Genomic DNA, 24,574 nt, shown 5'->3' with positions numbered 1-24,574 from the left:
CGATGATGACTTAAATTCGGGGGGGGAACTTAATCGCCAAGGGGGGGTGGGGGTATTTGCCCCCACTCCGATAAAAACACAACGAAGGCTTCGGGGACCGCAAATGGACCCCGACGGACAGACGGACAGATAGACAGACAGACGGACGGACAGACGGGTTTACAGCCACGTTAAAGTGTGTAGACCGGACGTGTGGCTTCCGAGCGACGGAGGGCAGCGGTGTGTGTGTAGGAAGCCAGCGTTTCCATTTTAATAGCTGGTTCGTTCAGTGGCATTATTCTTGGCATTGTTGTTGGCTTTATTATTGGTGTTATCTGAGGAGTGCTTTCCAGGATAACCACAATGATCAGTAGCTTCCAAGGGTGAGCGGTGTTGAGGCAGGGCGACTAGCGAGCCGAAGACATATAGAACGGGGCCTTAAAACTCTTGCGACGAAGGGGTATTGTTGAAGAAGGGCGAAAGAAATGTTGTTTCCCTAAATGTTTTAGCGTTGTAAGCTTCGCGGGGTTGTTCGGTTCTGCTTAGGTGTGTGCCCTTTGGCGAACACCTGCTGCTGGGCAACACATGTCGGTACGGTCGGTACAACACGTATTACCAAGTGCCCAAGTCAAATGCCAAGAGGGTAGACTTACCAAGCTGATGAAACAATTGCTTTGGAAAATGCTTATCTATGAACACGCTGCGAGTTATATCTCCACTTGCATATTTAAAGGATTGAGCTAGGCAGCGTTGGTTGTCCATAACTCTCCATGCGAATTGGCTGAGTAGCGCCACCTTCCATGCCCCAAAAGTTGGCGCCAGTATCCACGTTACCTGGGCACTCGTAAACAGTTTATGGCAAGCCCGTTGGAGCCGCCCGCTGGATTTCTGCGCCAACGTCCGAGTAATGTTCAACCGAAGTTCCGTTGCGTCTGGTTGAACCGCAAGCCAATCCAACCCTAAAATTTTGCAGTATTGCACCTCGATTCCAAAATTTAACAGTACGATTTCTCGTTGTGCTTTGCAAAGGATCTGGCTCAAATCTACAGTCGCACACAGCCGGTTTTCAGCCCTTGAAATTTGTATGTTTGCGCACCTCTTGCGAAAGGATCGGCGCTGTTTTGCTTTCCGAGCTCGTTTTTGTATAAGATAGCGCTCCTCGAACCTTATGCATAGAATTATGTACAACGCGTAACCTCCATGAGGGGGGCGCCTTTCGATAAGCCGGAAGACCCCGGGACCCACGTTCTCTGGGCTGGTCTTGGGGTGACGGGTCCCTTGAACTGGCCAAAGTTCGACCCATACCAACAAATTCATGCAGCGCGGAGCTTCGCACGCGGGTCCATTCCCGCGTCATGCGGGCCTCTCCTGGCAGGCAGAGCGGCCCTCCTGCCCGCCTTCACCCCTCGGAACCATTACTTCACGACGCCATACGAACTCGATTCTGTGTTCGAGTGAGTTCCGCACTTGCGTCCACACACTTTGCAATCCTGCTGCAACCATCCTGCACCATTGCGCCCCTCACGCACGCGTGCTAGATGCCGCCATACCGAGAGCAAATGGAACATCTAGGAAAACAGACATCGACCACAAGCTCGTTACTTTCCATAGCCGCCATGTCGTGTGTCAAAAAGGTTTCCTGCCAGAAGAAAAGCGGACGATTACCTGAACTATGCTACGTTTGCTACCCTTCCTGCTTTCCTTCTTCTCAACCCCTCTTTGGGGTTGTTCCCAACCTCCTCCTCGCCATCTCTTCCCCTGCCCCCCGTCCTCCTTCACCCCGGACATCAAGACCCAACAACGCACTTCCCCCGCACCCTCATCCCGCACCTTCGGGCCCCCATTCCAAATCGCACCGAACCTGGGACGCAGCTGGCAGCGTTATCTCTCCGCCCAGCTACGTTGGTTTCAGGCCACGCACCAAGACGCCTTTGTGCCCCGACGCCTGGTTTCGAAGCTGCTCCAAGAGGACGCGGTGGCCAACGCGGATCGGGGGAAGGTATCCAAAAGAAAGTATAAAAGTACATCCATTGCAAAGGATGCCGCTGCCGGATATCCGTCGTACGAAACGCTGGCGGCGATGTTGCGGGGGAATCGGCTGGCGGCAGTGCCGCTGCCGGGGGGCGTTACGGCGGTTTTTTCGGCGACGGGACAGATTGGTGAGGTGCTGACGTTGACTTTGTTGAGGCCCCGGAAGTCCCGGGAAGGGCGCGCGAATGCTGGTGCTGCTGCTGCGGCGGCGGCGGCGGCAGCAGCTGCAAACGACGGCGGCCCTGCCGCAGCCGCATCCGCCGCTGCCACGGCCGGCGGCGGGATTGGCCGCGGCGGGGGCGGCTGCGGCGGGGTCGATATGAATGAGGAGTGCTTGCAGGTGACAGGGACTGTTGTTGTTGTTGTTTCTGTGGCCTGCACAAGATACAGAAATACGACAAAACAGCTAATTGTTGACCAAGCATCGTCATGCCGCACAAAACCTTTATTCTTCGAATTAGGACAGCGGGAAAAAATTAAATATCTCAATAATTTGAGGGATAGAAACCCTAAAATGTAACTTCCGGGCCCTTATCCCCCCACCACCACCACCCTTATGTGTTTCCTCCTCTCTCCCGCCACCGTCCTCTCACACCGCTGGTGGCCACCATTTCGTAGATGTTTAAATTTTAAATTATTGCATGTTAAAATGTGTTTTTCCCCTTTCTCCCCCTTTTATCTTGCCGGTCGCCACTCAGGCCCTCCCAGCCGCGCACCTGTCCGTCAACAAGACGATCTGGGAAATTGCCGTGAAGGAGCATCGTACATCCGTACCGCCGCTAGTGGCTTCTGCCGCCGCTGCCGGTGCCGTACTCCGACCAGGGTCTTGGAACCTCGCCGACGTGACGGAGGCGGCAGCAGCTGATGGCGATGGGCAGCCAGCGTCATCATCAGCGTCGTTGACTTGTCGTACATCGGCTGTTTGGGTGGCGGTGCGGTGTAACTACTGCATTAACGTGGTTTTGGCTTACCAGGTGGATCCTGGAGACTGGTACGGAGGCTTTTTTTTGTTTAAGCCTTGGGGTTTTAGGGCTTTAACGGGTTTTAGGTTTTTTCGTTTTTATTATTTGGGACGAAGTTAAAAGGAAGTGTGGTTGTTTGATGGAGAAGAGGGCCCGGGCGTTGAAGGTTACCTGTGGTATATATCGGCTTGGGGTGTATGACGATGGTGGGCGCAACGTGAAGGTCAGGGTTGTAGTACTGCCGTACGGTGGGGTACGATCTCGTTACGACCATACGAAACCCTAGGACGCCCCTTTACCCCGTCCCCACTACTTTACCACCACCACGGGTTGCCCGGACGTACGGCAAGCCCCAAACAACCATTCGTACAGCCGTCCCGGATTGTCCTCCGGTGCATACTGCGTACCTCGATGTACGGCAGCCGTACGGCGGTCAAACAGAATGACACACGTACACGCCTCATAATGAATATACAACGTGTACAAGGATGTATACTTTGTAAAACCTCCGTAAAATTAAACTTCTTTTCTTGCCGTACAGGCGCAGTTGGCGCCTCGAGTGGCGGGCGACACACGTGACGCAGGCGCTGACGTCAGCAGTTGTCTGGAATGCTCATTTACCGGAATTAGCGTTCATGCTGGCGGACGGATCCACCTGGATCGCCGCCACGCACGCCGCCGCCGGCGGCGTGGCGGCGGCGCTGCGCCGCCTTGCCGTACGCCCCGTATTGCGACCGATGACGCCGGCGGTACGGTCGGGGCCAGGCGTTGTGCCGCCGCCGCCGGTGGCGGATACGGCGGCGGGGCAGGCGCTCGGGTTGCTGCCGGGGACGGGACGGCTGAGCTTGTCGTACGGTGTGTATGTGTGGTGGGATCTCGCGGAGGGGGTTTAGGTTCTTCGGTTGCAGGATGGGAGGAAGGAATTAGGGTTTCGCGGGGTTGTAGGAATCCGTAACCCAACTCTTTTGACAGCTCTTCCCCCCTCCCGCGTCGCGTCCAGCCTCTTTGAGCGTGACAGAAGTTTCGTTGTTAGTGCCGTACAGGTTTCCCGTGTGAGATGGTGTGGGTCTGCATGCGTTGTGTCGTTTGTGTTTTGTTTATGGTCAACTTTTCATGTTCATGTTTCCTATGACCCTTAGAATATATCCGCCGCTTCTAGGAATATTAAGGGTCGGCTGGTTTCTTCATTTCCTCTTCCTCGGAAGGCAGTCGGTGCTTTGGACTTCAGTTAGCAGTTGTCAGTTGGCTCTTTACTTGCGCACGATCCTTCTCCTCCTTCTCCCCACTCCTCTCCCCTCTCCCCTCTCCCCGCCCACACACCCACACACTTTCACTCCCCTCTTCCCTCCCCCTCCCCCTCCCCCTCCGTCAGGGGCTCACCCGCGGGCTCTGTTTGTGGCTCGTGGCCGGTGCCTACTCAGGGTGGACCTCAGACCGCCAGGACAACGACACGGATGCAGGTATGTACGTACGTTTGTATGTGTCTGTCTAATTATTATATATTATATGTTTTTTTACTTTTTTATCTATTATTATTTTATTCGTTTGTGTCTTTATTTTATTTTTATTATCTATTTTTTATTATTATTATTATTATTATTATTATTATTATTATTATTATTTATATGGGGGTGGGGACCGGGGGGTTGCGAGAAGAGGATTGCTGATTGGGTTCGTTTGGTTCGGTGAGGTGGTGCAGCGGCGCACGGCTGAGTAGGAGGGGTTGTTAGGAAAAGGCCATGTGATAACGACATGCAGCCGTGTCACAGATTAACAGGTGGCGAATTACATGTAGATGTACGGCATTTGCCGTACGGACTCCCTAAAAATTATTGCTCTCGTCACTGGTCAAACGGGAAATCCTCAAAATATAAAAGCCATATACGGTCCTTTTTATACAAACCCCATTCCTCGTTTTTATCCCTTCATCCACCGCCTTTCTCATTTGCGGTTGCCAGTTAATACGGTTACGGTTGAAATGGGATCCACGGCTCCGTGTTAACCATTTTAATTAGTTAGGTGCGATGAGGTTTATTTTTATTTTATTAATGGATTTAAGTCTCTCTCCTCTTGCGACGCCTGCTCATCCCCCTCCTGCCCTTCCTGACCCCGCCACTCTATCCCGATCTCCATACCTTCATTTCATTATCCACGGCCATCACCTGCCCCACCCAGCCTATTGCACTACCTGGGTAAGCGCGAGGGCAACTTTTGGGGCCTTACAACCGGCGCCTCACTGCATAAATTGCAGGTAAGGTGGTTGGGTTTGGTTGGGTTTGGTGGTTGGCAGTTGGTCGGTGATAGATTGTGGAGGTGAATGGTACGGGGTTTTCTTTCCCTGAGCACTGTACTGCAGCCACCGCCGCCGCCACCGCGCAATCCACAAACCGTCCCCATTCACCCACCTCTGCTAAACTCCTTCGCCGCCTTAACCGCCACCACAGCTCTCCGCTTGTCCCCACCTGCTGCTCCATTTGGTGGTGGTGGTTTCGGAGCGAGATGTACACATCATGGATACTCGCCGGGACGGAGCCCCCACACTCCTGACGTGCCCCCACGGCCTGCCCCGGGGTCAGCTGCCGACTGTCATGTCGATGTGGGCGGGGGTCTGGACGGGAAACACAGTCACAACAAAAGATACAGCTGCTGCCGCCGCCGCAGGAGGCGGCGCTGCCGCCGGCAGCGGCAGCGGCAGCCGTTCTCAGAACAAAAGCGCCGCCGAGCGGTCATCTTCACAATCACAGCGAAAAGACTTCCGCAAGAGCCAGAAGGCAAATTTTAACCCGTACGACCCGTACGGCAATTATGGCGGTAGCGGCAAGAACAGGCAGTACGACAAGCCATATGGCGGCAGTCAGAAGGGGAGCCAGCAGCCGCTGGGCAGTCAGGCGTATTCGAATGGTGGAGGTGGAGGTGGAGGTGATGGTGGTTTCGGAGGGTCGCAGCAGCCGCAGCCGGGAACCCAATTCGCAGTTCGGCAAAGCCAGGTTCCGGAACCCTTCGCCGGTCTGTGGGGGTTTCCCCCACCAGTACCACCATCATCAGCACAACAACAACAACAACAACAACAGGAACAAGAACAGCAATGCCACCAGCATCAACAGCATTCGCAGCATGGCCAGGATCAGCGGCAGGCGGGGGGCCCAGGGGGGTCTGGAAGTGGATTGGCGCCCGGCATCGGCAGTGGCGGCGGTGGCGGCGGCGATGGCGGCAAGGACGCACTTATGACCCGCGGGTCGTTCGTGCATGTGGTCTTGGTGCTGGCAAACGACCGCGTGGGAGACGTTCAGTGCTTGGAAATCCTCCTGGAAGCTCCGACGATGGGGTTACGGGTGAGTGAGCGAGCGAGCGAGTGAGCGAGCGAGCGAGTGAGTGAACGAGCGAGTGAGTGAGCGAGCGAGTGGGTGAGTGAGCGAGGGAGTGGGTGAGTGAGCAAGGAGTGAGTTGGCGAGTGAGCGAGCGAGGGAGTGGGTGGGCATGTGAGTGAGCGAGTGAGGGAGTGGGCGAGTAAGTGAGCGAGTTGGCGAGTGAGGGAGCGAATGGGTGAGTGAGCAAGGGAGTGGGTGAGTGAGCGAGGGAGTGAGTGAGCGAGCGAGGGAGTGAGTTGGCGAGTGAGCGAGCGAGCGAGTGAGCGAGCGAGGGAGTGGGTGGGCATGTGAGTGAGCGGGTATTCGAGCCATGTCAGGATGTTTATGTTGGGTTATTATTTCTTCCACGGGTGTGTGATTCCCGCGCCTCTAATTGCGTTACGGCACGTCGTACGGCATTGCACTGTACGGCGGTGAACGCAGGTCGAAACACCGGAGCTGTCAACCGACGAGCTCAGCCTCGATGACCTCCGTCGTGCACGTCTGCCGTACATTGAGCTGGTGCAGATGCCAGCACAAGAGTACACCATCGCCGGCGTTGCACCGACGCCCTTACCGCCGATATCGCAAGGCAGCGGCATCGGCGGCGGCGTTAACAGCGGCGGCGACGGCAACAGCTCCGCTGCCGCCCCTGCTACAGCAATCCACGGTTCTAACCGCCAACCGTCGGCAGCAGCAGCGGCGGCGGCGGCGGCGGCCAACACGCTGCCCTCACTCGCGGGTGCTGTGTGGCGGCCAACCTGTCTGGGGCACATTCACATGCTGGGCCTGCCTTACCCGCCGTGTAAATCTGTACGGCAGGAGCTCGGGCAGCGGCTGGTGACGGCAATCCTCGGCGCCCGCAGCCAGGCGTACGGCACAGTGTGTGTGGGCGACCCGCACGCGGGCCACCAGGGCGACCCGTCGATGCTGGCCGCGGAGTTCGCGAATGCGGGTCGCACGTGCGACGACCTCTCGGTGGGGCGGTGGGGGGTTGGGGGGGCGGTGGGGGGTTGGGGGTGGGTGGGGGGGGACTGGAAATCGTTAACTTCATCATCATGCAAGAGTACTCATGTTCGTACTCATGTTCGTACTTGTGTGTGTTTTGTTGCTGATCTAAGTACTTGTTCGTGTTTTGGTCAGGGGTTTAGGGGGGATAGCGTTACCCAAAAGATATTAAGTAAAACAGAAGCCGCGACAGGGTATGTATGTATGCATGTATGTTTTTGTGTAGATTTGTGAGGAGCACACATCTTGTTATGTATGTATCTCTGTAATGTCCAGAGTGATTTCGACACTCGCCCAAACACACCTACGCACAACGCAGGGTTTGGCTCTGCTGCTCGCTGGCTCGCATCCCAGCAGTAGTAGCAGCAGCAACAGCAGTAGCAATCTGGCGCCGCTGCTATTGCTACGGCTGTCGTACGACGGCGACTTGCTGCTACAGCCCCTGCGGCGGCTACCGCCTGGTTCCGTCCTGCCCACCCGGCACGTCTCAGACACGGCTGCTACGGCTGCTACTGCTATAGCCGCTGTGGGTGCTGGCGGCGGCGGCGGCGGCGGCGGTAGCGCGGCGGCCGCCGCCGCCGCCACCAGGCGACCGTCGAGGACCTTAGGTTCTTGGCCGGAGGAGGAGAAGGAGGAGGAACAGCGGGATGCGTCTGAGGGGGGGGAGGCGGCCCGGGGGGGGAAGGGGGCCCCGGCTGCTGGCGGCAGCGCTATGGTAACAGGGGGAGGAGGAGGAGGTGACGGAGGTGCTGTAGCAGCGGTGGCGGCTGCGCCGGGTGTTGCCATCGAGGTGCTGGAGAGCCCGTTTTTCCTTGCGGTATGTGATAACTTAGGGTTCCAGATCGATGGTTCAATGAAAAGGAAGCAGCGCTTCTCAAAATAGCCCTAAACAAAGAGATGGGCTAGACAAAATCAAACCGACCCGTGGGTCACTGCTGCAAGAAATTAATGAAGAAGTAAACCCGTAAACTGGGGGGAGATCCTAGCAAGGGGAAGGCATCTTGGAAGGCAACAAGATTTCTGATTCGGAGCTCTCCGGTCGCAAACTCCCTCAACGTGTTGTGCCGCCGCCAGGACCTCTCCGCGCGCCTAACGCCCGCCAGCTACGAGCCCCTTCTTCGGGCCTATCGTACAGTCACCGATGCGCAATGTGCCGTCGAGCACCTGCCGGCCGCCGGCAATCTGTCGCAATTTCCCCGCTACCAGAGGAACAGCACGAAAAGTACCATCTCTCTAACCGTACATCACCAACACATGACGAGCTTGTTGCAATGGGCGACGACGGCGACAGCAACAGCAGCGGGAACGGCGCCGGCGGCGATGGCGGAGGCGAAGGCGGTCGTTAGAGCAGGAGGAGCAGGAGGAGGAAGAGGAGATGGTTGTGGTGGTGAGGAGAGGGAGGAGGAGGAGGAGGAAGGGGAGGAGCCCCGGCGGAAGCGGCCGCGGCGGCAGTTTGAGCGGGAGGCGGAGGCGGGGGAGCCCGGGGATGTCCCTGAGGGCGGCAGCGGCAGCGGCGCGGAGGACGTCAGTCTTCAGCATCAAAACGCAGGTGCCGGCGGTGGCGGCGGGAGGTGGTCGAGTGAGGAGCCCTATTGGGACGCGTTGCTGCCGCAGCTGCTGCCAGAGGGTGTTGACGGCGGCGGTAGCGCCGCCGCCGCTGCCGCCACCGCCGCCACCGCAGCCGCCGCCACCGCCGCTGCTGCCGCGGCTGGCGGCGGCCAGGAGATGCGTCCAGAGGCAATGGATGGTGTTTATGATGACGTTGACATGGCGGATGAGCCCGGGCCGCCCGTCTCCTTGCAGACGCAGGAGGCGCCGCCGCGGGAGCCCCCGACAGCAGCGGCCGCTGCTGGCAACGCGGCGGCGGCAGCAAAGCCGGGACACTTAGGCGTCAATCGATACGACATTTTGGGTACGGCTGTCGTACATCCGTTACGGCCAAAAGCAATGCCTGACTCTGTCTGGGCACTGCTGCGGGCGGCGGAAGTACCTGTCGTACCGGCGGAGCCCGTCGTTGGAGCGGAAATGGACGGTCCGCAGCAGCGAGATGTACGGCAGGGGGGCCCCTCGGGTACGGCGTCGGAGAGGAGGGGACGCAGCGGCGATGGCGACCATGCTGCCACTTCAGACGACATGGACGAGCAGATGGATGGACGAGCGGGTGGTTTGGACGAGCACGACGAGGAGCGGCGGCGAGAGGGCCCTATGGGGGTGGAGGAAGCGAAAGAGAGCTCGGGCACCGGTACGGACTCGCCGATGGAAACTGACTCATCCGACTCGTCCAAATCGTCCAAATCGTCCGAGGAGGACAAGGATGCTGATGCTCATATTACTACCACCGCTACTGCCGCTACTGCAGCAGCAAAAGCTACTGGTACTGCGGCAGCTGCTACAACTCCTCCGGAAGGGGGATCCCAGAGGCAGGAGGAGCTGGAATCTGGAGGCCGCGGCGGCGGAAACCCGGCGGCAGCGGGCCCGTCGCCGGAGATGTCGTACGCTGCTCACGTAATTCGTGATGCTGTACGACAACGTCTCATGGTCAGTAATAAGTGCGTCGGATGAAGGGAGCGAGAGAAGGGTGGGGTAATCTCCGCATGGCAGAGTACGACAGAGTACGACAGGGCCATTGTGAGGTTTTAGGTGTCTTAGGGTGTCTTAGGGTGTCTTCCCAACCTGGCTGACCCCATCTCACTTTCTCCGTGGCCAATAAAAAAGGAAACCGTTGACCGACTCGGTTTTCCTGGTTAGCTCCAACGAACCATGTTCCTATAATCCCGATTAAAGGTTTCCCTACCCCTTCCATTTTACACTCTCAAAATCCGCAGCAAAAAAACAAATTAAAAAACATCGTAAACTTTTGGAAGCCCCAATAACTTCTAAAACTCCTAGAATCCTGTATTTATGAAAACATTTCAACTCCTCGGAACTGAAAAAAACATTTGCAAAAAGTAACAATTTAAATTTTTTTAAACCGCAGAGTGCTTCGCATCCGATGCTGGTCAGTGATATCACGCAAGCGGCCGTCGACGCAGCGGAGTTTTATAAAAGGCGGCCACTGCCGGTGGGCTCCAACGTGCTGAACTTCAAGCGGGTGAATGGCGACCTGCGAGGCCCGGGTCATCGGACGTTCATGTTGGCGGCGCGAGCTCTGCGGCCGCTTGTGCTGGGCCGGATGATGACGGTGGCGGCGGCGGTGGCGGCGGCGAACCGTACGGCAGCGGCGGCGGCAAGTGCACCCGCCGCCGCGAGCCTCTGGGAGCTAGAGTACCAAGAACTTGCTCTGATGGCGCTGCACACCGGAAAGCTGGCAGCGGCGGCGAGGGCCGGCGGCGCCGGCGGCAGTAGGTGCCGTACGGCTGCGGCGGACGGGGGACCCGAAACACCGTGGCTTACCGTACGGAGCTTAGGGTATACGGTCCCTGCCGCGAACGTCAGCTCGCTGAAGGTTGACGCCGCCGTCACGCTGACGGTGCCGCCGACGACATCGTTGGCAACGGCGATGCCGCCGCCGCCGCCGCACCCCGTCCAAATGCAAGTCAAGGAACCCAGCGGCGGGCCAGGCGCGAAAGGCGCTCCGTCAGCTTCGGCGGCGGCAAATGGCTGCGGGGAGGGGCCTGTCAGCGGCGGCGAATGCAGTACAACCCGTACAACAGACCTTTCGTACTTTCACAGCCTAATCACGTATCAGCCTCAGCAAATGAGGATGGGGATCTCAGTGTTGGTTCCCGAGGCTGAGGAGAGAGGCGACGACGGCGCGGCGGCCGCGGCGGCGCCGTCGTCACTGCCGGAGCTCCCGGCGAGAACGATGAAGGAGAGGAATAGCGTCAAACGTGCCGCGGCGACGGTGGAGGCCAGCAAAGTGCTGTGCAAACGCATGGAGGCGCGTGTGCGCTCCGGGCGTCCCGTACTGGCGGAAGCTGCGGCGGCGGCGGCGGCGGCGGCTGATTCAGTGGTGATGGCGCCGATGCCGGGCTCAGTCGCGCCGGTGATGACTCCACTGGCGGCATGCATGCTCGAGGATCTCATGACGGAGTGGCCTGCGTACGACAGTACGGCAGCCGGTGGCGCTGTGGGTGCTGCCGCTGGCGCAACTCAGCCACACGTCCTTTACGCCCCTAAGCACTTGGTCAGCTGGGCGAGCGAATTGAGACCTTGGCCAGAGGAGAAGTCGGAACAAGGCAAGCCTCAGAAGCCGGCCACATCCTCGCATCCACATCACCAGCAGCAGCAGCCGCAGGTGCACGGAGGAGCGGAGGACGCCCCAAGGCGCAAGAAGATAAAATTCATCCGGCGCTATGTTACTGATGGGTTTTATGTCCCTCCGCATCAGTTGGAGAAAATGTTCATCATGGGGAAGAAAACAAAAAGGGAAGGACTCGCCCCGGGTGCGACGGGCGCGGCAGAGATGGCGATGATGGCAGCGGCAGAGGGCATGATGGCGCCACCGTCGCCCGCTCCCGGCGAGGCTTCCGGATCTGCTGACGCCGCTGAGGCCAACGGCGCTGACGCCGCCCCCGAGGTACCGTCTAGTCCAAGTGCCACCACGACGACGACGACGACGACGACGACGGAGGAGAAGGAGGACGAGGAGAAGTCCGCGGACGCAGCACAGCCGGCGGCGGCGGAGCCCCTCCTAGGCGGCTCAGCTCTGTCGATGTTGAGGGCTGCAGCTGCAGGTTCCTCGAGACAGCAGCAGCAGCAGCAGCGAGAGGAGCAGAAGCAGAAGCAGCAGGGGCAGCAACCATCACGTCCGCCGCCGTCACAGCAGGAGCCAGCTCCGGCATCACAGTCGGCCTGGCCACCGCCGCTGGCATCGCAGCCGCAGCACCGCTCGTCGTGGCCAATGGGGCTGAAAGGGGCGTCTGGCGGCGGCAACAAGACGGCGGCAAGGCCTGCACGACCGCAACAGTGCTACATGGAAGGATTTTAGCCGTCCGTCTGTGCTCTTGTTCGTCTATCTGCATGTCTGTCTGTCCAGATGTGTGTTTGTCTGTCTATCCAGATGTGTCTATAAAAGATTGAAATGGACAGCTTGACGCGTGTGTTGACCGTACGTACGGTGGCATGTGAAATAAGCATGGATTCGCGTTCTGAGCTAGCGTCACCTGGCGGCTTTGAGGAGTCGGATTTGGAGGAGAAGGGCAGATGATACGCATCGGATCGGACCTGAATACGCCGGATGTGACTAATTTCTCCCAGTTGTCGACTTGTAAGGTTTCAGAACAGCAACGCCAGGTCAGTGGTTGTGAAGGTGCGAGGATGGAGGACAAACGGTCCATTATGGTTACAAGGTTCTACGCTATGTCCTACCCTCACCCTTAATAAAGAAAAACTAACGTGAATATTCGCCAACAACTGGAGCAACGCTAAATATAACCTTTTTTCCTCTTTGCGCCGGCAACACGCCTACCTCAGCATAAAGGCTGTATATGTCAAACTTCCTGGACAAATTCTAGGATTCTAAGTTAACTATTCTAAGTGCAACTAAGTACCAATCCGCATGGCATTGCTTCCTCATTACCGCACTTCATCGCGTCTTTTTTGCTTGCTCAACAAAAAGGACACCAGTGCCAGCAAATACTGGTCACCAATTACTGGCCTGCATGTCCCAAGTCCGCAGCGTATGTCAAAGTCGGGAAGGTACAAGGTCACCAAGAAGGGGTAGTCCCTTATAATAGCAGATAGATCAATTGGGCAAATGATCCGCTAGGCCAGTTAGGCAGCAATCAAGCGAGAAGCTATATACTCATGCGCAACTATTGTTTCACTGCTAAATGACTATTTCAATCGCAAGCCGATCAACCTGTAGCAAGTGTGTCCAAAAACCAAGCGTTAAGCGGGTTAAAAACATATGTACGTGCCCGCCCAAATCGACATAAGCATTAACTAGAATGCTTCATGTAAGGACACCAGCAGAAACTTTTATGAATATAATGCACCGCGCTCCAACGCCGCGCTTAACCCCGCGGGCCCCCGTCAACAGCAAGCACAGCAGCTTCCACTACCGCGACTACTTCCAAGGACACGGCCGTCCTGTCCACTTGCCTCGAATACACAACTCCACTCAATGCTGCAAACTAGGTTTGCCCCCTCTTCCGCCACCCTAGAACATGTCTCCAATACTGAGTGCTGTCCCTCTCACTGGGAAACCATCGCACATCAGCACGTCCTTGTCTTCATTGGATCTCTTCTTCTCGCCGTAATCCGTGAATCGTGGCATTTACGTTTATAGCGAACCAGCATTCAGCTGCATGGCGCCCATCAAGCACCCATCCGACACGGCCGGTAGAGAGTTGCTTCGGGCCACATGCATGCACAGGGAGCTGCTGCTGGCGCGCTGTGCACAGAATCCAAACAAAAGCGCACAGCACCCCGTCTCCCTACCCACAAACTTGATCAAACGGGAACTATAGCACGTAGAGCGATAAAGCATGTGAAGGGAAAAGATCCCCAGACTTATGCACCCATCGTTCACGGCCATCCTCCCAACCAGAACCCTCCAGCATGCACTCCGGCACCCTCCCTACCACAGCTGCATACAGCTTTCACTGCGTTCCTTGATGTCAACCATTTCGATGCATCCCACCCCTATGTACACTATTGATACCCGATTCGCCTCGGAACCGGTATACTTGGCTTTGGGGCCATGACCCTTCCCTGGAGGCCGTTCCAGGGCTTACGCTGCATGCGCGCTCACCATCATCGCAGGACCGCCGGTATAGGCGGTGATTCCTTTGGACGTGCCCAATGTTCACTGACTTGCCGAATTTACTTGTGTTATCAGCCGCGGCCGAGCGCCAACAAGTCGGGGCTGCGCAGCTTTTGCAATGTACGCTGCGGAATGAGATCATCACCACCCCCACGGCGCAGCTGTGGGACAAGTGGATCATACGAGGCCAAGTCAATGGTAAAGCCATGAACGAAGTGAATGTGTGGGTGACATCACAACCGGTGCAGCAAGGCAGTGTGGATGCTAGAGAAGAAACACAGGCTACAAGCACAGGACACCGCCAGACAAAGGCTCAGCGACGATCAGCGCTGAGTTCCCTGATGGATTAATAGTTATGCATCTGCACAAATTAGCCGTACCCGCTGCCGCGCGCCGTTCTTCTGTCGCTGGCGCGCCGCTGCAGCCTCCTGTTCGTCCAGGCTCTGGGAGGGTGGGAAGGGAGGTGGACAGTGAATGGAGCAGGGTAAAGGAATTGAGTCTCGGCTTGCAGGAATTTTCACTGTTGTCCTTCAGCAAATAAAGCAAAGAGTTATGAGCAAAGTGAAATAAGAGAATATTACACGTAACAGCCAATTCCTGGACGTATGAGGATACGATACACTCACGGTGTTGATAGCCGCAGCACCCAGCGCCATGGCCGCGCCACTGATTAGCGAGACGCCGACGAAGCCCACGACACTGCGCATAACGCCAAGCAGCCCACCACCGCGGCGGTGCTTACCACGCCGACCCTGCTGAGGCTGTGCGCCTGTGGACCGGGAGCCGGTTTGGAGGTCTTAGCCTTAGGGTCGGGAATCGAATGGCCACACGGCAACAGCAGATTGCCAATCCGGGTTACAGAACTGACTCAGAAGCGACGCCACTGACCTAGATTTACCCATACCGAGGCCCAAATGCGTCTGTTTCGGTTGCTCTTCTATTTACGGAGTAGCCCAGAAAGGCAACGTACCTGCCGCTGGCTCCGTCTCCGCCAGACTGAGGTTGTCCCATGCAGCTGCCAGCGCGTTAAATTGCCCACTGTCCAGGGAGAGGTACACGGGTGGCGGCTGCCCGGCGGCATACCGGGTTCCCGGCCGGGGCGCCGCTACCACAGCACCGCCGGGGCCGCTGACGCCGCCGAGGCTGCCCTGTCTCCCTGGCGGCACAGCAACAGGAAAATCTCGGAGGCTACAGGGCAGCGAGGCTCGCAATGAATACGGGCCAATAAGGCTGGAGGCAGCGTCGGCATAGGCGTCGGCGGGATCGGGAGCGGCATAATGGTGGAGGTGAAGATGGAGAGGTTGAATGTGGGGATGAGGGAAGCCGTTGGCGCCGTATGGATGGGCGGCCGCGGCAGCCACCGCCGCTGCGTGGGCGGGGTGTGGGCCGTAGTGAACCGGTGGCAGCACCGCCGTCTCAGCGGCGCCGCTGCCGCGGTTGTGATGATGACGCGTCCGGACGTAACGTGGCGGCGGGGTAATAGCCAGCTCCGGCGGCGTGACGGCGGCAACCAGGGGAATGGCATCGATCTCAGCATCGGGTGCGGCAGCCTGACCCCTATCTGGCAGAGGACTTTCCATTAAGCCGGTGGGGGCGAAATGGTCGACTTGATGGCCAGGAGTGCCGAAGATATGCTCCGGGGATAGCGATGACGGAAGCGGAAGTGGAAGCTGCACGTCATCTGGCGCGACGGGGATGTCAGCGGCGCTGGCATGTTGGCGGGGCTCCGTTGCGAAATAGTTCCTGTGGGGAGGGACAAACGTGGAAGTGTAATGGAATGAGGGTTATTGCCGTTGGTACTTCCCCTCTGCCATGGCTTAGTGCGAGGGACGGATAGGCATGTGAACACTTGCACGTTTGGGACCAGAACACCACAGCTACCACTACGACCAACTCTCAGCCCCAAAGCATTACGATCCCTCTCAGTCCCTCAGCTTGCCGCAGCACAAGCAGCAACCGAAACAAAGCGAACACGCACATGGCGCCGCAAGAGTCAGCAATGTTAGAGCTCTCACCTGTTGGGAGTGACTGTATCTTGGTTGTGGATAGCAGAGCCATCCCTTGCCGGCGCCAGGCTAACGGCTGCCGCCACCTGTGTTGAGCCTCTGGGCACCAACTCCGCAGAGCCCGGGCCCCTGCCCTGCTCCGGTCGCCGCAGGGGTGTCGAGGCGGTGGAGCGGTTGGCAGCAGCGGCAGCAGCAGCTGCTACGGCTGCAGCAGCCGCCCTCTTGGCAGATCCCAGAAGGGACACGCGGTGGTCTGGGGTGCTCTCCTCACGTTCAGCGCTGTTCACCTCGTCGTCCGCCCCCTGCTGGAAGGCGCGATCCTCGTAGGTACCGCAGACCCGAAGGTTCGAGACGCCAGCATCGCAGCCTACAGCAGCAGAAAGCACCACAGCAGCAGTCGCGCCACGGACGTCAGTCACATGCATGACAAAAAACACGCCGCGTCCGAACCTACCGGCGCCGGCAATGAGCTTGGTACAGGGAGTAGCGACTGATTTAGATAACACTCCATCCTCACCTGGAGCCGCGGCAACTGCGCTCGTAGGTACGCGTTGTGGCAGTCCGCTGATGCACGAGTCTATGTTACACATCGTGTCGGCAGATGGCACTACGTCGTGCGACAGCGAGGCCCTGCACAGCCAAAGTCGGGCGGAAATGGTGGTATGAACACACAGGGAGCTGAGAAAACGCAAAAGAATCTAAAAATGAACTCGGTATACAGGGCGGGTGAAGGCCGCTGTCTAAGGCGTGGACTTAGGGTTTCAGCGGTGTAAGTCCCGTGCAAGTCGCAGTGCCCTGAAATCACGTTGCCGTAAAATACCTTTCAATCTTTTTCTCCACGAGGAGCTATTCTTAACGTCTAGAATCGGGAAACAGGTCCATATTATGCCTGACATCCCCATCACACGCACCTCAGGTCGTCTTCAGAGTCCGAGGTCCTCCGTGGCTGCACCTGCATCTGCTGCAGCAAGAGCGACGCATCATGTACGGTTTGCACCGCAGGGACAGCGTCATTGTCGGCGGCCGCGGCCGCAGCAGCTGGACCGACGTCGTACTCCCGAGCACTATTGCTGCCCGATGCACTTGCGGTGGCAGTGTCCTGTGCTGCGCCACGCTTCTCGCCGTCTTTAACGCGCTTCGGGGTTGGCACAGTGCCCACTTTCGGGGCAGTCTTGGAGGACAGGAGCTTGTCGCGTGGGGCGGGAGCCGGCGGTATCTGGGATGTTGGCCCCGCGGCGTCGGACTTGGGAGTATCCCGCTCGCCACCCTCGGCAATGGCGGATAGACCGGCGATGGACATAACCTGCGGAGAAGGAAATAGGTTTAGGGAATGAAACCGGATTTGGACAGAAGGTAGACTGTGGGATGATGGTGTGTAGTAAGGTGGTCCGCGGGGCCGGGTGAGGATGAGCAGAGGGTTTGAAGTGGCACGATCACAACCTGTACAACAACGCAAAATGGACAGGGATCTTGCCGCCGCTTGTTTGCTATTTCAGGGTGCCTTACACTTGCCGCTTTTCACTTAGCCTACTGCTAACTACATTTCAACTGTACGGATGCGAGTAGCTCTGCATCCACTGCGCAAAAGCGGACCCAGTTCGGCCTCACCAGCGACTCGTCCGTGCGCTTGTGCCGTCCAAGGAAAGGCTCCCTGCATGCAGGTGAAGGCAGGATCGGGACACAACCAAGAAAAAAACCCCGGAAGGCAGCTTGTAGGCAGGAGCGGGACGAGCGTGGCGTGCTTGGCGAACCGGCGGCATCGCAGGTGGCGGAGCTGCGGTGGTGGGGATGTGCGGATGTGACTCAGGGACTAAAGAGTACGAGTTGCTTCAGGCGCCATTCGTTGTGTACAGACGGTTATGCACGTACAATACGATTTCCTCTGTAGGCCAACTACATTGTTTGATACCATCGCGGCAGATAAACCCGTTACGTGCACTTTGAAGCGGTAACAGTAGGTAGGATTGAGCTGCAGGAACCATGAAGGTACCTGTGCCGTCTGGAAGTCACGCCCTTTACTATGACGAGGACCCAGTGTGCAGTAGATAACGCACCGGCGCTTGGTGACATTACGCGATGTGTTTGCCTTCCGAGTCCACTTAATGTTGAAGTTTCGCGGAGAGACGGGCTCCTCGGGACGGAGCTCGATGAAACGTTCGATTTGCTCGAACAATTTCTGTCCAAAAAAAAGGGGCAATGTTGTGGCATTTTTCGGCAAAGTCAACGACTCTTGGAAAAGCTCGGGAGTTGAAAGGGCAGATTCGTGCCCTATGACTCGACTAGATACCAAGGTGAAAACAATGCGCGCACCTGACTTTCAGTGACGTGGCAGGCACATTCCCGGACGGCAGCCAGCACACCCCGTCGGGCCTTCTCTACTTTTATAAGGGCCTTCCGCTGCAGACAAAGACGCATGCGTTCGAGGCAAAAATGTCAACATTAGTTGGCTTGGAAGTCAACCTGACGTTTCAAGCGAAAGTCAACCGCCATAATGCTGCTTCCGCACCTTGCTGACTGACGGTGGGGGATTCTCATTCTCCATAATGCCAGTCTCAAGCTCTTGTAAGAGAGACCTAGGGTTGCATGAGAAGCAGATATTTAGGTCGCTGATGGCGCGAAGTACTGAGGCGATTGACCAGGACATCCCTTGTAAGGAGGGCTCACCTCAACAAAGACAATGCTGCCAGTTCATCAGCTTTGTGATCCGCTCCAAGGCGATTCTTGCTCATCACATACTTGTGCTGCCTGGCTACGCCTTCCAGGAGCGACCGTGTCCGTTGCAGGGCGGATTCAGCGCCCATCACGGCGCTGGGACGAGGCGGAAGGCCAGATGGCGCAGCCTCCGTGTAGTTCGACCGTGTTCGTATGGGTAGAACGCCAAACATGGTTACAGCGCGGCGTTGAAGTCAACAAATGCTTAATGGCGGTTGAGCAGCTGACTTATTCTGTTTAGGTATCGCTATGCATGCAATTTTCATCCAAAGTATACATGCGATTCTATAAAGATCAACTACAAGGAGCGTGTGACAGCTTATTAGCAGTTCCAACTGCCCTTATTGTACGGTTGCGATCCAAGCTGAGTTCCAAACAACTACAAACACACTGTTGTGAAATGATATCCAAGTGCCATCCCAAGGCTTCCTTGATAAAGATAAGGTTGGTCGATCGTTAGAGCACGAGGAACATATGTTGGTTCGAGTTTCGGAATTTTCTCAGCAGCAAACGTAACTCGATAGTTTGCTTTCGCCTGTTTTGCTATAGCACATACTTACTGCCCAGCATGTTTATAATTTGGTTTCTGACGCTTTTCGTAATTGGGACCCTCACTAGCGGGGTGGCTGCATCGGACCATTGCAATCGGCATACACGGCCAAACGCAATGGAACGGATAAAGCAGTATGGCAACTATGACTTTACCCACAGGTCCGGATTTCAGGAGCGCATCCGTGCAAGTGTGTCCACGGTTGTATTTTAGTACTACTAGCGTAGCACATCTATGTCTTTCGGTGCATATACAGCTTCACGCGTGCGTACGTGAGGTCTTGGGGTTTTTTTTCAGATGACTTTGCGTATGCGACTTGCATGTTACCGTAACGGTGGGATTAGGGCATCATACTCAGTAGTATAGAGCGGTACGCTTCGTTTTGCTTTTTAGGATTTTGCTTTGCTGGGATCTATGCTGAGGTGCAGCGCAAATGTCCGCTGGTTAAATGTCGCACGAATCCAACGTGCCTATCACCCTGTAATAATCATCCTTCTGTTCACTCGTGTAACCCCAACCCACTCCAACATATGAGACGCCCGATACAACAGTCTAAAAAATTCCTTCCCAACGAACCTTAACCAAACGGCCCTAATCTTTCAACACTCACGACCCGCCCCCCTTCCCCTTCTACACTTAGACCATCCTTTCGCTTAAAAAAGCAAATCGGTATATTGCCCCTTCCTCCACGCTTTTCCAATCATCCTTTTCCAACCACCGCAGTATCCGCACCCGCAATAAGGAGATGGTCCAGCCGCTCTTCGATCTGGGTTTCTTGCTGGCGGCGGGCTACAACCAGCCGGAGTCGCGGCGCGCGTTCCGCCAAGCCTTAGAGTACGACAACCTATGCGCCATGTGCTGGTGGGGCGTAGCGTACGCAAGAGGTGTGCGGGGGCCGATGCCGTACGCACGTGCACACAAACTTGTTATCGTTTACCAGGAAGTAGACACTGAAATGTAGGCGGGTAGGTATTGAGAACTCATTTCAGGGCTTAATGGACCTGAGACCTGTTGTCGACATATGTGATATAATGTGTTGTATTTTGATGAGCAGGTGTCGAGTCTGACGCCCTCAAGAAGCAGCAAGTCCTCACGCCAATGCCAACGACCAATGCCAACGACCAAAGGAATTGCAGCAGCTGTGTAACGCCTCCCAAACCATCCCAACCTGCGCCATTCCTTTTTCCCCACCCCCACTCGCCCCATCGTCTGCCGCTGCTCAGCAACTTTTTTATTATCCGTTTCGCTCGTTTCTCGTATCTGCTTCCCCCCCTCGTCCGCGGTTCACGTCCGTCGTCGCCCCACTCAGCCAGCACCGTGCCGCCGCCGCCGGGCGACCCAACAACCAGCACCGCCCGCTGGGGCTGCGGAATGGCTCCGCAGTTTCGTTGGAGGCAGCAGCAGGAAAACACATCAATTTTTAAAGAACCTCTGTATTCCCCACATGCAGTTAGTGGTGCTGTGGGTAGAACAAATCCACAGCAGTTGACCCCTCTTTGCTCCCGCTGCCTCCCGCCTTAGCCGTAGCTCAATACCTCAGTCGGCAACATGCCGCCTTTTAACCAGTTCAATACCATTAAAAACCCGGACAACCGACCAAAAGCCACGGGCAACACGGGCAACACCCCACCGTCAGCCCAACAGGCAGCTCCCGGATTCTGGATCCCCTTATTCGACATCCACACCACCTCCTCCACCATATCCCTCCGCGAGGGATTACCTGCACACATCCCCACCCCTCCCAATCCCCTTGTTACCACTCCGGCGCGCCAGTACCCTTTCAGAACAAGTTCGTACGGCGGCCACCCCATGTTGACGAGTCCGCCGACGTCTCCATGTACTACAGACCCGTGGACGCGGACAAAGCGAGCAAGGCAATTCAGTACGCGGCAGCCTTGGTGGGCCTTGCGTATCTCAAAGACACAGAGCCGTTGATGACCAGCATCAAGAACCAGATGCTGGAGAAGCCATCGATGCCTGTGACAGATCGACTGATGAACAAGCTGCCGCGCTGTAGCGCTGTGAGCACGACGACGACGACGCAGCAGCAGCAGCAGAGCCCTTTGAATGAGACGGCACTGCTCGAGCGGGAGAGGTACTACATCGCGGCTATGTTTGATCGGCTGAGTGTGGGTATCGACATGTCGGACCCTGCGGGGGGCGTGAGGTTGTGGCAGGAAGCGGAGAGGCGCTACGTGGCGGACATGACAGTGAGTGGGCCGAGGAAAAGGGGAGGGGGTGGTGAAGGAGGGGCAGGAGGACTTGGGCGGCCTGGGGCAGGGAGGGAAGGGAGGGGCTAGGGGGCAGGGGGAAAGTCGAAGTTGCGGGGTGGTGGGAGAGGGGTTAGGGGTTAGGGCCAGGGAGGGGCTCATGGAGGGGATTTTGGAAGGGGCAGGAGAGGGGCAGGAGAGGGGGCAGGAGCCACAGAGGGAGCGTGGGTGATGTGCGGCTTATTGTCAAGAGGGACCGTGGGGGCCTACGTTAGGTGATGTTGTTGAGGGCCACGAGTGCGAGATGGAGGGGCCACGAGGGGGGGGTCGTGGGGGAGAGGGACTTCAGCTGTGCGTGTGGCTAAGAAGGGGGGCCGTGGGAATGTTAGGGGGGACGGTGAAGTGCGTGTGTGAGGATGTCGTTGTGAGCGGAATGAGATATTGTTGAGGGGAAAACACACAGTACATCTTTAGAGAGTAATTGCAGCTGTGTAGGTGTAAGATACACACATATAATAGGAGGTGAGAGCGAATGCACCAACGAAAGAAATCCAGAACTCCCCTTTCCTTCTGGATAACTTGGATAAGAGACCTTCAACCTGTATGTAGTACTCCTGTACTACCTGTATCCTCCCACATACTCCTGTTTTGTCTGTCTGTCTGTCTCTCTGATTGCCTATCCGTTGTCGTTTGTCGCCCTGATTTGTTGTCCTGAAATCTGTATGTAGAAACCTGCATGTATGTATGTATGTATGTGTATGTGTATGATGTTGTTACAGGGTGGTTAAGCTTCACCAGCGGCCCTCTTTCCCGAGGCAGTTCCCTGCTCTCCCCTGCGAGAGGGGCACCCTAATCCATTCACCCCATCCGACTTCAGAGTGTATTCGTTGTGTTTACTCACCACCAGCATCCAACCAAATCTAGCGGATCAACGGCGCCTCAACTTAGTTCCTGGTCAGCTCGCAAGTTGGTATTATCACGTCCTACACCGTCCACAAGATGGGGGGCCACCTCCCAATTCAACACTCCTCAAACACCCGAGGAGTCGGCAGGCGAATTTGAACCCGGACACTCCAGGAGCAGAAATCAGGCCTTATCCTCTGCCAGCCGCCTGCCATGCATGTATATGTGAGTATATGTATGTCTGTATGTATGTTTGTATGTGTCTGTGCTCCTCTCACAGGAGATAGCGAACTGCTTCCCGGACGATGCGGACGCGCCCGCCCTGGCCGCCGAGGCCCTGGCCAACCTCAGTCCCTGGATGTTCGTACTGAACGGCACAAGTGAGTGGCGAGTGCTGTATGTCCTGTGTGCGCTGTACGGGGATGGAGCAGCACAGCGAGGTGTGTGTGTGTGTATAATTGTATGCAACAAGGGGGTTGGAGGCTTGCAAAAGAGTGGAAAGGTGGATGTCATTATTGCGGTAAGGCACTGCCAACTAGGAGGCAACTCCCCGCTGCCATCTAGAGTGGTTGGGCGCTACCAGTGTGCAATTACTGTGCGGAATTACCGTACCCAACGCGGGTGGGAAGTGGGAATGCTAACCCATGTGTCAGCCCCCATGTAATCACCCCCCTGCGCACAGCGCCATCACCTCGGGTACTCGGGAAGCCATGACCACCAACCCCATACACATGCAGACAGACAGACAGGCCCCGTAGGAAGTGAATCGCACCGTCCCCACCCGCGTCGTCTCCCGTACGCGCACGCACACACACACACACATACACACACACGTTTCCAGCAGTCAAAAACACCCTTTCCCCCCGCCCCACTTTAAGCCTTTCCCCTTTTGTCCCCCCTTTGTTGTTATGTGGCATTTGGCAGTTGCTGAGGACCAGCCCACCGAGCTCGCCAAGAACGCCACCCGGTTGCTGCAGGTTGCGCTTGAACGCAACCCCGCCCAGCCACTAGCCATGCACCTCCTGGTGGGTCCGGGCGGGTGTTTAGGAGGCTGGGTGGGGGCCGTCGGCAGTATCACATCATGATTCCCATACCCTACTAACACACACATAGATAGATAGACAGACAGACAGACAGACAGACATGAACTCTCTCACTGACCAGTCCCCTTACGCAACCCTGACCGTGTGTACGACAGATCCACGTGACGGAGGAGCTGCCTGCACGGAACGCGGCCAACGACACAGGTATACCTCACGAGCATTCCGCTCCACTGCGCTTTCGTTATTTCGTTGTTGCTGTTATATGATCATATTTATATGATCATATAACATTATATCAACAGCTTTGTGAACCAACACAGCATTTAATGATTAAAAACACGTTGTCGCTTCGCATTCTGCAACAGCTACCCCAAAGCATTGTAGTGCGGGTCCGCTGAGCATAATAAGCAAGAATATCCAAATCAAACCGCAATTGAATTATTATTTAATTATTATACTTGATATTATTATTATTACTAATACATTTGTTATTATTATACTATCATTTGTTATTATCACCATCATCATCATCACGTCTTATTGCTCTATTGTGTTGTTGTTGTCGTAGACTACGTTGCCGGTCTGGCTCTGGACAGCGCCAACCGGCTGCTAAACAAGTTCCCCACCCTGGACCACCTGCAGCATATGCCCTCACACACCTTTGTGAGGGTGGGCATGTGGAGGAAGGCGATTGAGGTGGGGGTTGGGAGGGGCTGGCGGGGTGGGGGGAAGGGGAGGGGAGGGGAGGGGTTGGGGTAATGAAAGAATTTCGGGGTGTGTGTGTGTAAGGAAGAGAACGTGTGTAGTCGAATGATGCCAGAAGCCAACGGGGTGACGTAGTGCGTGAGGAAATGAGATCGCGTGGTTCGCTTACTTTGCGCTGTGTGACTAGGGTGGTCTCTCAACGTGAGAGGAAAGAAAACCCCTGCGGTGAGGAAGCTATGGTTATTTGCACCCTCGGCTACCCTTGCTATGGAACCGAAGCGCCATTCCCCTCTTGTCCCCCTCCCCCCTCCCTTGCCCCCTCCCCCGGCGCCCATCTCTGACCCTCGCGGCCTATATATGGACGATTTTATCTATTAATTTGACCCGACGGCAATATGGTACGACGACT

The 24,574-nt window shown here is 56.6% G+C and overlaps 4 protein-coding genes across 4 annotated transcripts in view; 3 read left to right on the top strand and 1 right to left on the bottom strand.

Moving 5' to 3' along the window:
• Positions 1-342: 342 nt before the first annotated feature.
• On the top strand, positions 343-9,889 carry VOLCADRAFT_90379 (uncharacterized protein; the record flags this gene model as incomplete). Its single annotated transcript, XM_002949950.1, has 11 exons — positions 343-362; positions 1,355-1,433; positions 1,772-2,350; positions 2,709-3,001; positions 3,514-3,827; positions 4,345-4,432; positions 5,148-5,223; positions 5,417-6,304; positions 6,764-7,297; positions 8,402-8,851; positions 9,131-9,889. 11 exons carry the CDS (start codon positions 343-345, stop codon positions 9,887-9,889), a joined length of 4,080 nt encoding a protein of 1,359 aa, XP_002949996.1.
• A 568-nt stretch (positions 9,890-10,457) lies between these two features.
• Positions 10,458-12,554, top strand: VOLCADRAFT_104529 (uncharacterized protein; the record flags this gene model as incomplete). Its single annotated transcript, XM_002949949.1, has 1 exon — positions 10,458-12,554. The coding sequence occupies one exon, from the start codon at positions 10,458-10,460 to the stop codon at positions 12,255-12,257; it is 1,800 nt and encodes a 599-aa protein (XP_002949995.1). The 3' UTR covers positions 12,258-12,554.
• Positions 12,555-14,107: 1,553 nt separating this feature from the next.
• On the bottom strand, positions 14,108-18,927 carry VOLCADRAFT_104528 (uncharacterized protein; the record flags this gene model as incomplete). Its single annotated transcript, XM_002949839.1, has 12 exons — positions 14,108-14,197; positions 14,417-14,479; positions 14,663-14,805; positions 15,007-15,779; positions 16,052-16,409; positions 16,560-16,672; positions 16,954-17,345; positions 17,651-17,693; positions 18,097-18,218; positions 18,353-18,439; positions 18,549-18,615; positions 18,707-18,927. The coding sequence occupies 12 exons, from the start codon at positions 18,925-18,927 to the stop codon at positions 14,108-14,110; spliced, it is 2,472 nt and encodes an 823-aa protein (XP_002949885.1).
• A 395-nt stretch (positions 18,928-19,322) lies between these two features.
• Positions 19,323-24,574, top strand: part of VOLCADRAFT_104527 (uncharacterized protein) — a gene marked incomplete at its 5' end in the record, with an annotated part of 9,402 nt that continues 4,150 nt past the window's right edge. The window contains 7 exons of the mRNA XM_002949948.1: positions 19,323-19,465; positions 20,028-20,188; positions 21,078-21,514; positions 22,698-22,857; positions 23,342-23,442; positions 23,616-23,664; positions 24,029-24,156. Of these exons, the coding sequence (XP_002949994.1) occupies positions 19,323-19,465; positions 20,028-20,188; positions 21,078-21,514; positions 22,698-22,857; positions 23,342-23,442; positions 23,616-23,664; positions 24,029-24,156 (1,179 nt within the window). The remainder of the gene's footprint in view (positions 19,466-20,027; positions 20,189-21,077; positions 21,515-22,697; positions 22,858-23,341; positions 23,443-23,615; positions 23,665-24,028; positions 24,157-24,574) is intronic.

The sequence above is a fragment of the Volvox carteri genome (assembly GCF_000143455.1).
Source record: "Volvox carteri f. nagariensis unplaced genomic scaffold VOLCAscaffold_16, whole genome shotgun sequence".
NCBI classification, from domain to species: domain Eukaryota; kingdom Viridiplantae; phylum Chlorophyta; class Chlorophyceae; order Chlamydomonadales; family Volvocaceae; genus Volvox; species Volvox carteri.
Note: the sequence above shows the minus strand (reverse complement) of the source record. Positions and strands in the feature narration are given on the sequence as shown.